Here is a 14,820-nt window from a genome sequence, read left to right as displayed (position 1 = left end):
GTGTTATATGTTGGATGGCAACTCCTGTTAAAATCATTAACAGTTTGTTATTATTTGATGAAATTTGACTTTTGGCCCTCATAGACATTCCAAACAAAACTGTGTCATATGATAGGGCCACAGGATTCTCTAACATACAATTTATTTGACCCCAGATCAATTTCCAAAAATTATTAATAAAAGGACAATAAAATAATAAATGATCTAGAGTTCCAGCCTCAAGATGACAATGCCAACATCTATTAGACTTAGAGCAATCCAATTTTTGTAAGCGAACAGGGGTCCAGAGTGCTCTATGCAACAGGAAAAACCATGTTTGCCTCATAGACGCAGACATTGTACATCTTATCCTCCAAGACCAAATACGTGGCCATTGAGATGCATTAATTTGATGCTTAATCTCAATGCTCCAAATATCTCTAAGTACAGTCCTTGGTTTTTTATTTAAATATCCAGATAATGTTTTATACCACTGTGCGGCCTGGTGACCCATAAAATCTGCCTGGAAGCATAAGAATTCTAGAGTAAAATGAGTATTTAAAGACTTCCATTCAGGGAACCCTGCCTGAATAGCCTGCTTCAATTGCAACCACTTATAACTTTGTTTTTTATTAAGTCCAAATTTATGTTGCAATTGTGAAAACTCCAGCAGCTTACCATCATTAATAACATCATCTAAAGTACGTATTCCTGCTTCAATCCAATCCTTCCAGACAATCATAAAACCGCCTATTTGTATCTTGGAGTTCAGCCATATATTTTGACAAGTAGATTTTTGAATAGTAATAGGAGTTAAGTTGTTTACATACTTTAATGTTGTCCATGTGTCCATTAATATCCTATTGGTTTTCCTTATTCTAGGCATTTTAATGCTAAGCAGATGACGAAGCCTGATAGGAGACATGAGCTGCCACTCCAACCATAACCAATCTGGAAGCTTCTCCATGAGTTCTGGGAGGACCCAATACATACCTTGGCGCAATATATAGGATTGATGAAACCTATAAAAATTTGGAAAATTTACCCCTCCCTCCTCAATTGGTTTTTGTAAAGTCACTAGAGCAATTCTTACAGCTTTACCCAGCCAAATAAATTTACTAAGAATATTATTTAACTTTTTGTAAAAAGACCCCTGAAAAAAAACTGGTATCATTCCCATTTGATAACAAACCACAGGCAATATCATCATTTTGACAGTTTGAACTCTTCCCCACCAAGATAAATGTAAAGGATTCCATTGCTCACATAACTCTGTTACTTTTTGCAATAAACTTTTTTCATTCATTATAATTGTCTCATCAAGCGTGTTTTTTATCCATATACCTAAGTATTTTATTCCTTCTTCTTTCCAAATAAAAGGTAATGAGTCAAATAATCCTTTTGTGCAATGCACATTTAAAGGAAGAACTTCTGATTTAGTCCAATTTATTTTATATCCTGAAAACTTTCCAAATCTTTCAATCAAAACCAATAAATTTGGAATGGTTGTTTCCGGATTCCTCAAATGAAGTAATATATCATCCGCATATGCAGAAACTTTATATTCTTTATCTTTATGCGGTATACCCTGTATCTCCTCCTCTTGTTGAATAGCTAATAATAAGGGTTCAAGCACTATATCAAAAAGTAAAGGAGACAAAGGACATCCCTGTCTAACTCCCCTTTGCAATTTAAAACAATCAGAAAAATTATTATTGATATATAATCTAGCAACAGGAGAGCTATACAGAGTTTTAATCATTTGTATAAATCCCGAACCAATACCAAACCACTCCATGGCCTGATACATAAATGTCCATTCCACACGATCAAAAGCTTTCTCTGCATCTAGAGACACAGAAAAAGCCGGATCTCCAATTTCTTTTGTTAAATATAACATTTGCAATGCCAATCTGGTGTTATTAGAAGAGTGTCTCTGAGCAACAAACCCTGTTTGATGCATACCAACTATGTGAGGAAGAGCTTTTGCCAAACGTGTAGCCAAAAGTTTGGCTAATAATTTACCATCTACATTTATCAATGAAATAGGCCTGTAATTTGAAACCAACATGGGATCTTTATTTGGCTTCGGCAAAACAATAGTTAATGATTCTGCCATAGTGCCTGATATACAACCTTTCTTTAGTTGATTCTGATATAAATTTAATAAATGAGGTAAAAGAGTATTTTGAAATGCTTTATAAAACTCTACCGTAAAACCATCACCACCTGGAGCGGTCCCTACTCTAAGAGATTTCAATGCTGTTTGTAATTCTTGTAAAGATATTGGATTTTCCAAACTTCTCTTTATATGATCAGGAATCTTCGGACCTTCAATATTATTTAAAAACACTATACCATCTTTTTCTTTATTTAAATAAGACTCAGAAGAATACAGGTTTTTATAATAATTTAAAAACTGTTTTAAAATAGGACCAATCTGAAAATGAGTTTCACCTTTTTCATCTTTTATTGCATTCAATTTCATCTTTCTTTTTTTCACTTTAAGATAATTAGCCAATAATCTTCCCGCCTTATTTGAACTACCATAATACAAAGCTTGCTGACACATAATATTTTTTTTAGCCAAATTAGAAGAAATCTCATTATATTTATATTTTGCTTTTAATAAAGTTTGCAACGTAGAATTCTCCCATTTATTAATCAATTTTAATTCTAAATCTTTTATTTCGTGTTCCAGTTCCGTAAATTGCTTATTTAATTGTTTTTTAGAATAAGCTGAAAATGATATAATTTGCCCTCTCATCGTTGCTTTAAAAGCATCCCATATTATTTCTGTAGATATTTCCTCTGTAATATTATTTTGAAAATATTCATCCATTTTTAATTGAAATTCTTTACAAAATTTTGGATATGCAAGCAATGCATTATTAAATCTCCATACAGGCCTACCATTATCCGGGTCATTAAAATTTAAAGAAATCCACACTCCTCCATGATCTGATAAAATTATTGGTTCTATAGAGGCTTGTGTAACATCTTGTATTAGCCCATCAGAAACAAGAATATAATCAATTCTAGAAAAAGATTTATGAACATGTGAATAAAACGAAAAATCTCGATCATTAAAATGAAGAATTCTCCATATATCTTTTAAATTGCAAGAATTTATAAAATTATCCAACCCTAAAGATTTTAAAATTTTACTAGGTTTTTTATCCAATAAAGGGTCCACAACAGCATTAAAATCTCCTGCTACTATCAAATTATTAGCAGCCAGTGGTAAAATTATTGGTTGTAGAGTTTTAAAATATTCAATTTGATTCGAATTAGGTACGTACACATTAAATAGCGCCATAGTATTATTGCCCATACTCATGTTCACATGCACCCATCTTCCTAATTTATCTGCTTTCACCATATTAAATCCTGCTGAACATTTTTTATTTATTAAAATTGCTACCCCAGCTTTTTTCCCCACCGCCGGTGCAAAAAAGCTATCTCTCACCCAATTACCAATTAGCTTTTTTGATTCATCTCCATTAAGGTGAGTCTCCTGTATGAAATAGACATCCGCATTTTGTTTTTTTAAATATAGCAATACTTTTTTCCTTTTTATCGGGTGGTTGAGACCATTAACATTTATTGAAAAAATTTTTAAAGTCATTATATCAAATCAAAACAATAATCAATAATATTCTTCACATCAATATTATAACCTCTTTTCCCCTTTTTAAAATTATTATTAGAACCCATCCCCTCCCCTATACCCCTTCCCATATTCTTAATCCCCTCCCCCTCCCATCCCTCCCTTAAATTACTTGCCAACTTTGAAACGCACACCTTGACTAGGCAATAGATAAACTCCCCACAAGCTATATTTATAATTTTAAAACCATTAGCCAGATCATTATCATATTAAAATGAATATCATTTTATCACACAAGACTTCTTTATCAAGGATTACCTCTTTTTTTTTTTTTTCCTTTCCTTTCCCCCATCTCTCATGAACCCTCCCTTCTCTACTCACTCATTTCCATTAAGATATTATTGAAATACATAAATAATCACACCAAATTTTAAAATTACATTCATCCAAACCACATCCATCTTTCATGTCAGATTACATCACATTCCCTCAAGTTAAATATCACTATTAAATATTATTAAATATATAATGGAAATCTTTTTTCCTAACTTTTCCTATTCAAAAAGTCAATAAATTCCCCAAAACAACAATTTTTATCCCTTTAACATAACCCTCCTAACATTCCATACCCATTTCCACACTAGCATATTTGCTACCCTTTTAATTTCCACTCCATTCACAACATTCTCTTATATCATATGCTTTATATTATAACATCCAAACTTTCCTACATCCTTCGCTTTTACCAAAACTTCTAATTAATTTTTTTTTTTTTTTTTTAATCTCCTCGTATATCCACCATTATTTATATTAAGTTCAGACCAATTTTTATCCCAAACAACAATATTATGACTCTTGTTGCATTAATAGATTTGCAATTTTAAAACTATAGTCCATACATAACAACAAATTTCCTTTTCTTGTAATAAGATGCTATATGTCTCATAAAGTCTCATTTCAAATCTCCTCTTGCTTGCAGATCCATATCAAATTCTATCCTCTCACACTACTGTTTATACATTCTCAGTCTCATCTTTTGATCCACCTTAAATCTCCTTTCCAATTGTTTTGCATAAAGATTTACAATGACCACAATTTCAAACTTGTGGTGCCAATCATAGATCCTTCACATTCTACATATACAAACCCTGTTCCTTTTTTTTTTTTTTTTTTTGACCATCGTAGCTCTGTCATTTTTATTTTAAGGTCAGGCCAACTATATACCAGAACCATCTTCAAAAAATCCTCTGCTGCATTTAGAGAATTTCCATTACAATGTCTTATTCCATATATCACAGCTGACTTCCCCTTTTATGCAAATGAAAATTGTAAGGCTTACAAAGTCACAGTCTAACTCTCATCTTGCTTGCAGATCCATTCTATTTAATGTCCTCTTGCTTGTAGTTTATATCTTCTCAATACTATTTAGAACTTATTTCCTTCAATCTGTTTTGCACAATCCTCTATCGTTTCTCAGTCTGTCTGTCCAAACAGCAAGTTAGTACAATCCATCTTATTAACCTCTGTCCTTTAAAAGGTCTGTAATATTGCATCTCTTATGCTCTTGCAGGCTACATTCCATTTGCCTCATGACAAGATAGAATGTGGAATGTATTTGAAATCCAACTGCAGCCATGCCTTCAGAATCCTATTAACTCTTTTTTTTTTCTTTTTTCTTCCTTTAACATAGAAATTTCCAAACAAAAATAAACATTTCAACCAAGAACACAAATACTTCCATCCAAGTCTCTATTAAGTAGCCATTGGTGATTCACACTGCTCCAAAAACTCCTTAAGTTTATCTGCAGTATCAAAATTCAAAGTTTTATTTTTATAAGTGACCCGCATAGTTGCCGGGTATATGAGCCCATATCTAGCTCCCAGACTTCTCAGCTGTGGTCTCAGGTCTAATAGCTGCTTTCTCTTTTGTGCCGTTGCTCTGGCAAAGTCAGGCACTATGTAAATCTTTGAATCCTGACACTTTAAGTTTTTATTATCTTTAGCTAATTTAATTATTTCAGCTACCTGTTGATATCTAAGTAGCTTAAAGATCAGTGGACGTGGTCCTTTTTGGCTGTTTGATAATCTCGTTGGGACCCTGTGTGCACGTTCTATTTCCAATGGAAACTTGTTTTGCATCGGGAGCACCTTGGGCAAAAAATTAATCAAAAATCCAATCGGATCCGACTTTTCAATTCCCTCCGGGACCCCAAGCACCCTTAAATTGCTCCTTCGTTCCCTATTGGACAAATCTTCCAGCTCCCTTTTCAGTGCTTCAATTTCCTTACTGTGTTCCATGTGCTTTATACTTTCCTCCTCACACTTTTCCACTCTTTTCTCAATTTGATCCACTTTCAATTCCATTGCTTGCAGTTTATTTGATAAACATACCACCTCTTCTTTCACTTCTTTTATATTTTTAGCGCATTCCAATACTATTTCCTTTACCGCCTGTATTTCCTTCATTATGTCTTTATTTTCTACATCCTCCGGCGGCAACGGAACTGACATCGGTGAAGCCGTATCAAGTTTCGATCGCTTCCCGCTTCCTGAGCTGCTCCCCGCCGCCAAATTTTTGTTTTGCTTTCCCGAAGCCATTATCCACCTCTACCTCACTTTTCAGAGTGAAATTTGAATTTTTTCTGGCTATGATCTCTGTCAAATAGCTTGTCTTCACAGAGCAACTCCACTACCCAGCCATTTAGTTCCGCTCCAAAGCCACGCCAATAATCACTTTATTCTTATATATATCACGAGACCATGACAGTTCAAGGCGGTTTAAAACAAGAGAAACTGAACAGTCAATGAATTGTACAAATCATAAAAAGTACATAATGAACAAATGAACTAAAACAGTCAAAACTTAGGTTACAAATCTATCAAATAACTGCGTCTTTTCTGAAGTAGTAGCAAGATGAAACACATGGAATAATTTTACCGAGCCAGTCGTTCATTTTGGCTGCCTGAAAAGCAAGAGTTCTATCAAGAAATCTCTTTACTGTTGCTCGGATTGCCTTCTCTGCTGGAGAATCCAGAAAGAGGTCTGGAAGGGGACGAAAAACTTGAGCTTGTACCGCTCTTGAATAATTTCAATACCCAGCAGTCTGATGTGACCTTTACCATGCCTCACAGTAAGCCGACAACCTCCCTTCTATCCTTGGAGATATAGCTCCTGACCTGGTGTCAGAACAGTTTCTTGGGGGCTGCTGAGGGGCGAGAACTAGAAGATTGGGGCACTTAGCCAGTGTCTCCCCCCCCCCCCCCCCACACACACATGCTGCGTGGCATGTGGAATACAGATGATCCTCGGCCAGCCATCACAAATCTGGCATGAATCCTTAGTATGACCTGAGGAGTCCATCTAGACCAATTATGGTCCAAATTTGAAGTGCTTTGAGACAGATAGAAGCTTTAATTTTAAAATCAGGAAATTCAAGATGGCGGTCATGGCAGCAATTTTCACACCAAAAACAGTTCTTGGGAGCTAAATAAGGGGGTCAAAAAATTCAGGATACAGGATTTTTAGAGGTAGAGGACCCTGGGCCAAGCTCCAGAAACCTTTATAAAGGAGAAATTAGGCTCTTACCTGCTAATTTTCTTTCTTTTAGACTCTCCAGACTGGTACAGTTCACTGATGGGTAATAGCTCACCATTACCAGCAGGTAGAGATTGAGACAAAACATTGGCTGTAATACTAATAGCTGTGCTTCCCCTAGTCTAACCAATCTGCAGAACAGCCAAGAAGAACTAAAAAGTGCTAATTATAAAAGTAACACCACTCCTAACAGGAGTAACAACTAACATAGAGCAATACTGTTGGAAATTGCATAGAAGGCTCTTCAGCAAAACATCCCCACAGCTCGCCAGCTACACCAGCTGAGCCAAAGCCGCTGTTCTTTTGATCTCCCTGACCCAATAAAAATACTAGAACCCGCAGAAAAACACACACTTCACACGAATCCTGTAAATCTCATAAGAACAACAGACAGACAAACAGGGTGGGGACTGTACCGGTCTGGAGAGTCTAAATGAAAGAAATTTAGTAGGTAAGAACCTAATTTCTCCTTCTCCAGACCGGTACAGTTCACTGATGGGATGTACCAAAGCAGTACCCATCATGGGTGGGATCCCCGAAGAGCCGCCACCAGAACACGCTCACCAACGTGCCTGGACGTCCACATGGTAATGTCAAACAAATGAATGCAGAGAAAACCAAATTGGGCCTTACAGATATCCACTGGAGGCAACAGAGAAGAAAGACTCAGCCCAAGAAGCTGCCTGACCCCCGAATGGAATGAACCTTGAGAAAATCCGGAACAGGCTTCTTCTGAAGAAGATAGGCGGAAGCAATAGTCTCTTTGATCCAGCATGCAATGATAGCCTTGGAAGCGCCATCCCCCTTATGAGGACCCGCCAAGAAGACAAAAAGATGATCCGACTTCTGGAACTCCTGGGTCCGCTGAACTTAAGAGTGAAAGACCCGACAGACATCTAACTTACGCAAATGCCTCTGTTCCAAAGAGCCCACAGACTGGTTGACAAGAATAGGGTGAGACCACCTTCGGCAGAAATGAAGGAACAGGTCATAGCACCACTTGCTCCATAGAAAACTCCAGGAAGGGAAGCCTAAAAAGAGAAAACCTGCAGCTCAGAAATGCGTCTCACAGAAGTAATGCCATCAGGAAAACCGCCTTGAGAGTAAGGTCTTTCAATGAGCAGGAACCCAGGGGCTCAAGGGGGGGGGGGGTGCACTAGAACAGACAGGACCAGACTGAGATCCCAGGCTGGAATCGAAGGCCACACTGGAGGCCGAAGCAATTTAGTTGCCCTCAAAAAGCGAACCACGTCTGGCAAAGAAGTTAAACGCTTACCCTGCAGCAAATGACAAACCACAGACAAAGCTCCAAGCTGAACCTGGAGAGAAGACAAGGCCAGGCCCCTATCCAGGCCATCCTGCAAGAACTCCAAGATGCAAGGCCAAGAGTGCGAAAGGAAACCACTCCACGCGCAGCACATCACTCTTCAAAAATATGCCAAACCTGTACATAAGCCCAAGAAGTGGAAAGTTTCCAGGACTTCAAGAGAATGGAGATCACATCATCTGAATAACTTTTCTTACCTAGGTGTTCCTTCTCAAGAGCCAAGCTGCAAGACAAAAGGGACCTGGATCGAACATTGCAATGGGTCTGAATCATCCAGCCATACAAGCATACCCTCAATCTGGGGAAAAAGACATACAACAAATGCCAAGACAAGCTCACAAAGACTACAGACATCACAAAAAATACTCACAAATATAGTTCCTACCCCTATCCCTCTCACAAAAATCACAACAATAGCATGCTCATACCTAAATATAAGATCGGTAAGCCCAAAGACAGAACTAATCAAAGACTGGCTAATTAAAGACAACCTAGGATGCCTCTTCCTTGCTGAAACCTGGCTCACAGCAGACACAGACCCTCACATTATTGAAATTTGTCCAAACGGATACAAAATTGAATTAGTATGCCGAGACAACAGAAGAGGAGGAGGGCTAGCAATCATAGTAAAAAACAACTTCAACATCAAAGTCCTAGCCAAGCACTCCACACCTCACTTAGACCTACTAGCCTGCCAACTTTCAGATAACACACTGACAGGAAATCTAAACTGCCTTCTATGCTACATCACCCCAGGAAAATGGAACACCACTAAACAAGAACTAGAAGAGTTCATCCTCCAGAACTCTCTTTCCTCTACAAATAATCTGATCCTCGGAGATTTAAACCTCCACCTAGAAGACCACACCTCCAAACAAGTAGTAGAAATTCTATCATACCTCAATACCCTATCGTACCAGATCCTCAACCCAGAACCAACACACGAAAAAGGTCATCAACTCGATATTGCAGCATACTCATCCCCTAATCTCAACACACAACATATCAAAATCACCAACGGCGCCTGGCAGCCCACCCTATGGTCGGACCACTATAAATATAACTTCACCATCAACTGGGAGCATAATAAAAATAAACCCACTCCTCCCAAAACTAGTATTATGTTCAGACAGAAAATCGATCCCACCACATTCTGGAGAGCAGTGGATCCTGCAATAGATTCCAGCAACCCTAGTGAATTCATAAATACCTGGCGGTCTCTCAGCGAACAGACCTTGAACAAACTAGCACCACTAAAACCAAAAAATAAAATATGTAGACAATCAGACAAATGGTTTGACACAGAACTCCTACATCTAAAAAGGAAATGTAGACAACTAGAAAGGGCATGGAAAAAACAGAAACAAGATAACACCAAAACAGAATGGAAAATCCAAATCAAGCAATACAAAATCAAACTGAAGGAAAAACGAAAAAACTATTACTCCAATCTCATTGGCACTGACAAACCAGATACAAAAAAACTTTTCAACCTAGTAAGAAACCTCACCGATACCAAACCATGCCTAGCCACCCAGGGAAACCTAACACCAACAGCCTCTCAATTAGCAGATCACTTCAAAAATAAAATCATCACAATCAGAACAACATTCAATAACTCACAAAACAACATAGAAGATATTCTAATAAAACCCACAACAGATGAAGCCATCTCAGCAGACAGGTCCTGGACCAACTTCCCTACAACCCAGTGGTCAGAACTGGACAGGCTATATAAAAAATACTGCAAGTCCTCATGCGACCTGAACAACTGCCCATCATACCTACTAGCAACAGCTTCCACCAACTTCAAAGCTAGCTACACGTTGTGGTTGCAAACCATACTCAGGGAAGGCCAGTTCCCACCAGACCTTGGAGAAATCATAATAACCCCTATACTGAAAGACCCCAAAGGTCTAATAAATAACCCGTCAAATTACAGGCCAATCGCTTCTATCCCTACATACGTCAAAATAATAGAAGGTCTAGTGGCACAACAGCTATCCATGTACCTAGAAGCCCACAACATCCTACATCCATCCCAATCTGGATTCAGAACTAACCACAGTACAGAAACTCTCCTGGTATCTTTACTAGATATAGCCCGAAGACACCTCAGCCAAGGAAACAGATTGCTAATCATCCAACTTGATCTCTCAGCGGCTTTCGATCTAGTGGACCATTACATACTTCTCCAGATTCTAGACGCAATAGGAATCTCAGGTAAAGTTCACAACTGGTTCCAAGGCTTCCTTAAAACAAGAACATATAGAGTCAAGTCAAAAGAAATATTATCAGAACCATGGTCTAACCCCTGCGGAGTGCCACAAGGCTCTCCCCTCTCTCCCACACTTTTCAACCTATTCATTGCTTCCCTAGGCAGCACCCTAGATGCCCTAAACATAACTTCATTCAGCTATGCGGACGACATAACCATCCTCCTTCCATTCGACATCCACGACCCCATCTCCACAGGACGCCTGAAAACTACAATGGAAACAGTAGAAAAATGGATGACAAATCATAAGTTGAAGCTGAACACGGACAAAACTAAATTCCTACTACTAGAGAAGGACAAAAAAACAACCCTAACAGAACTGGAAGTAAACTCAATCAAGTACCCAATACAGAGTTCCCTCAAAATCCTGGGAATACAACTAGACAGATGCTGCACTATGCAAACACAAATCCATAAAATCATCCAAAAAGCATTCTTCACAATGCGAAATCTGAGAAAAATAAGAAAATTCTTTAATAAAGACCAATTCAGGATCATTGTCCAATCCCTCGTGCTAAGTATGGTAGACTACTGCAACAGCCTGTACCTACCTTGCCCAAACAACACAATAAAAAAACTACAGACCGTCCAGAACACAGCCCTCAGACTCATATACTCACTCAGCAAATACGACCACATTACCAAAGCATACATAGAATCTCACTGGCTACCAATAAAAGCAAGAATACAATTCAAACTCTACTGTCTCCTATTCAAAGTAACCCACGGCGCGGCACCCAGCTACCTAAACAACCGTTTTCACTATTATCTCTTATCCAGAAGAAGGAGAACACAGAACATTTTCACCTACCCTCCTCTCAATGGTACTCGACGTAAGAAACTTTATGACAACCTACTAGGGACACAGGCAGCTAATATTGACTCCGACATCTCAAAATTACTGATCGAAATTACAGACATAAAAGAGTTCCGAAAAGAAATAAAAACACTACTGTTCAAAAAATATCTCCCATCAATCTAAACCGCCATCTAATGATTTCCCAACCAATTCCTTTGGGAATAGAATCTCTTTATCCAACCCAAACTAAACACCCCTACTGTCCATATCATCAACATTAATTAACCAACATCATGCAATCATCAAAACAATAAATACACCTCCACTTATAGGCATATGATGCTACTCTCCATCCGAAGAAACTTGACTCAGCTCATGTTACATCTTTTGTAATCTAGAATATATTGTAATTCTTATTCTCCACCAGTTGTAAATTGACTCAGTTGCTATGTAACATCTCCTGTGATATTGAATGTACTGTAATTCTTCTCTATTACCTGTAATTAACACTCTCCTGTAATGTAATTCTACTGGAAATGCCCAGATATCTACTTTATTGTAATCGGTGGCTATATTACATCTGCTGCGATATTGAATGTATTGTAACTCTTCACTGTTACTTGTAATTTACTCTTCTCCTGTAATGTAATTCTACTGGAAATGCCCAGATATCATCTTTATTGTAATCCGCCTAGAACCGCAAGGCACAGGCGGAATAGAAATCCCTAATGTAATGTAATGTAATGTTTTTGACTAGTTTAGTGTTCTAGTCTCGACATTCTGGTCCATTGTTTCCTTTTTTTTGTTTTATTGATTCTCCAAACCATTTTTTTCCCCTTCTTTATTGATTTTTGTTACTAAAAGATAACAAAATACAGGAAAATAAACAATGTCATGCATAAACCAAATCTAATCAGGCAAAAATGAACATCAATTCCAGTCCACATTAATCGAGCCAAATACTACTACACTTTAGTTATATAATGAGAAACAAATTAAAACAAAATAGAATATTCCTGGCAAGCATGATTCTCCAAACTAATTACAGAATCAATATAAGCATGAACTCTCATCAAAACATAATTCCCCTATATTCATAATATAGTACTCCCCCGAAATTTGCAGGGGGTTCCGTTCCAGAATTCCTACGAATTTCGAAAAACTGCGAATACGGTTGAAGGCAGCACATTTTCCGACCACCTCTTCCTGGTACTAAAGTCATGGTTACACCAATCAGGAACTGGCTCGATACACCAGATAGCGTGTCAAAGCAGCTCCTGATTGATGTAACCATGACTTTAGTACCAGGAAGAGGCAGTCGGAAAATACCGCGAATTACTGAGTCCGTGATTTGCGAACCGCAAATTTGCAGGGGTTTACTGTAGTTCAACTATCGTTAAAACTTCCCAGTGATCCGACATCCTCACCCACTCTTTACCACTATATTAACTCCCCCTTTCATCCTCATCCCACTTTAAAACTCCAATACTCTTACACCATTAAAACCGCTTAAATACCAACTGTCTTCCTCTCTCATTGCACATTCTTTGTACATCTTTTGAAACCTCTGCTGAGTAGCATTCTTTTTTTCACTGCATAGCAATGGGTCTCTCTCCTCCATAACTCCCTCCCCCCAGTTCAACCAACCCATACACTAAACAAGAACCAGCCACCCATTCTTCTTATTTCCCTATCACATTTTTCCATAGCTGGTGAAAAATACTTGTGTGTGCTGCAGCCAGAGCTCTAGTATTTCCTTCCACCCCACCTTTATCACCAAGGAAATGTTTCTTGAATGATGAGCTGACTACAGACACCTTGCACAAGCTGCCCCCTTTCCTGGATTCAGTTGTATGATGGAGAAGCAACCATTGACTCCTCTTTCCTTAGCATAAACAAACTTACTTGTGAGAAACACAATGTAACTCCATGGAACATTCTGGGAGATTAAGTTTCCACCTATAAGAGAAAAGGTTAGCAAAGTGTGAGAAAAATAGGGAAAATGATAATATTTTCTAGCTACCCCAATGGCAGAGCACATGTCTAAGGCCACTACGGGTAGTGGTTTACCTTGCAACATAAAGGTGTCCACAAGAATCCAGATTCCATTTACTGCTACCACTACATCTGAAAAGAACAATTAAATGATATTAAAATGGAAACTTGCACTCCAAAAAATAGTATCAATGTCAGACGCTTACCTTGCTAAAATAGTTGGGGAAATACTGTAGTACTGGATCACTACCCTAGATGAGCTAGCCCCAATACAAACAAAAACCAGAATCAGAAGACGATCAGACAAATGGGTCGACAACGAACTACTCCTACTCAAAAGACAATGCAGACAACTAGAAAGAAAATGGAGAAACAGTAACCAAGAACACACAAGAGCAGCGTGGAAAAAATTGGATTCAGAACCAACTTCAGCACTGAGACATTACTAGGCTCCCTTCTGGACACAGTTAGACAGCACCTCAGCACAGGCAAAAAAATGCTGATTATTCAACTAAATCTCACCGCAGCATTTGACCTGGTAGTCTACGACATCCTGCTACAAATACTAGATACAATAGGAATCACAGGCAAAGTATACACATGGTTTCAAGGATTCCTACAATCCAGGACCTACAGAGTAAAAACAAACAAAGAAAAATCAGAACCATGGTTCAACCCCTGTGGCATACTCCAAGGATCGCCATTATCCCCAACACTCTTCAATCTCTACATTGCATCCCTCAGCACCTGCCTTGACAAAATAGGCTTAACCTCCTAAAGCTATGCAGACGACATCACCATTCTCCTTCCTTTTGATCAACCAACGCCCACCATGACAGACACACTACACAGAACTCTAGAAACAATGGCAACATGGATGAAAGACCACAAACTAAAACTGAACCCAGGCAAAACAAAATACATACTTCTCAAAAAAAAAAATAAAACCCTAACCATAACAAACCTAGTAATAAACTCAACCACATACCCCATTCAACCCACTCTAAAACTTCTGGGAATGACAATAGACAGATGCTGCACCATGCAACCACAAATCAACAAAACAATACAAAAATCATTCGCGGTCATGAAAAACCTAAGGCAAGATAAGAACATAAGAATTGCCACTGTAGGGTCAGACCAGTGGTTCATCATGCTCAGCAGTCCACTCACGCGGTGGCCCTCTGGTCAAAGACCAGCATCCTAAATGAGACTAGTCCTACCAGCGTACGCTCTT

The 14,820-nt window shown here is 38.3% G+C and overlaps 1 protein-coding gene across 4 annotated transcripts in view; it reads right to left on the bottom strand.

Annotated features, from left to right (window-relative positions):
* Positions 1–14,820, bottom strand: part of TPCN1 (two pore segment channel 1) — a 182,301-nt gene that overhangs the window by 45,768 nt on the left and 121,713 nt on the right. For all 4 annotated transcript variants that reach the window (XR_004540412.1, XM_033955855.1, XM_033955854.1 and 1 more), the window contains 2 exons: positions 13,659–13,715; positions 13,494–13,547 (listed from right to left, as the gene is read on the bottom strand). Coding sequence is in view for 3 of the 4 variants with exons in the window: in XM_033955855.1 (XP_033811746.1) it covers positions 13,494–13,547; positions 13,659–13,715 (111 nt within the window). In the remaining variant the exon portion in view is untranslated. The remainder of the gene's footprint in view (positions 1–13,493; positions 13,548–13,658; positions 13,716–14,820) is intronic.

This window comes from Geotrypetes seraphini, chromosome 8, assembly GCF_902459505.1.
Source record: "Geotrypetes seraphini chromosome 8, aGeoSer1.1, whole genome shotgun sequence".
Taxonomy (NCBI): Eukaryota; Metazoa; Chordata; class Amphibia; order Gymnophiona; family Dermophiidae; genus Geotrypetes; species Geotrypetes seraphini.
Note: the sequence above shows the minus strand (reverse complement) of the source record. Positions and strands in the feature narration are given on the sequence as shown.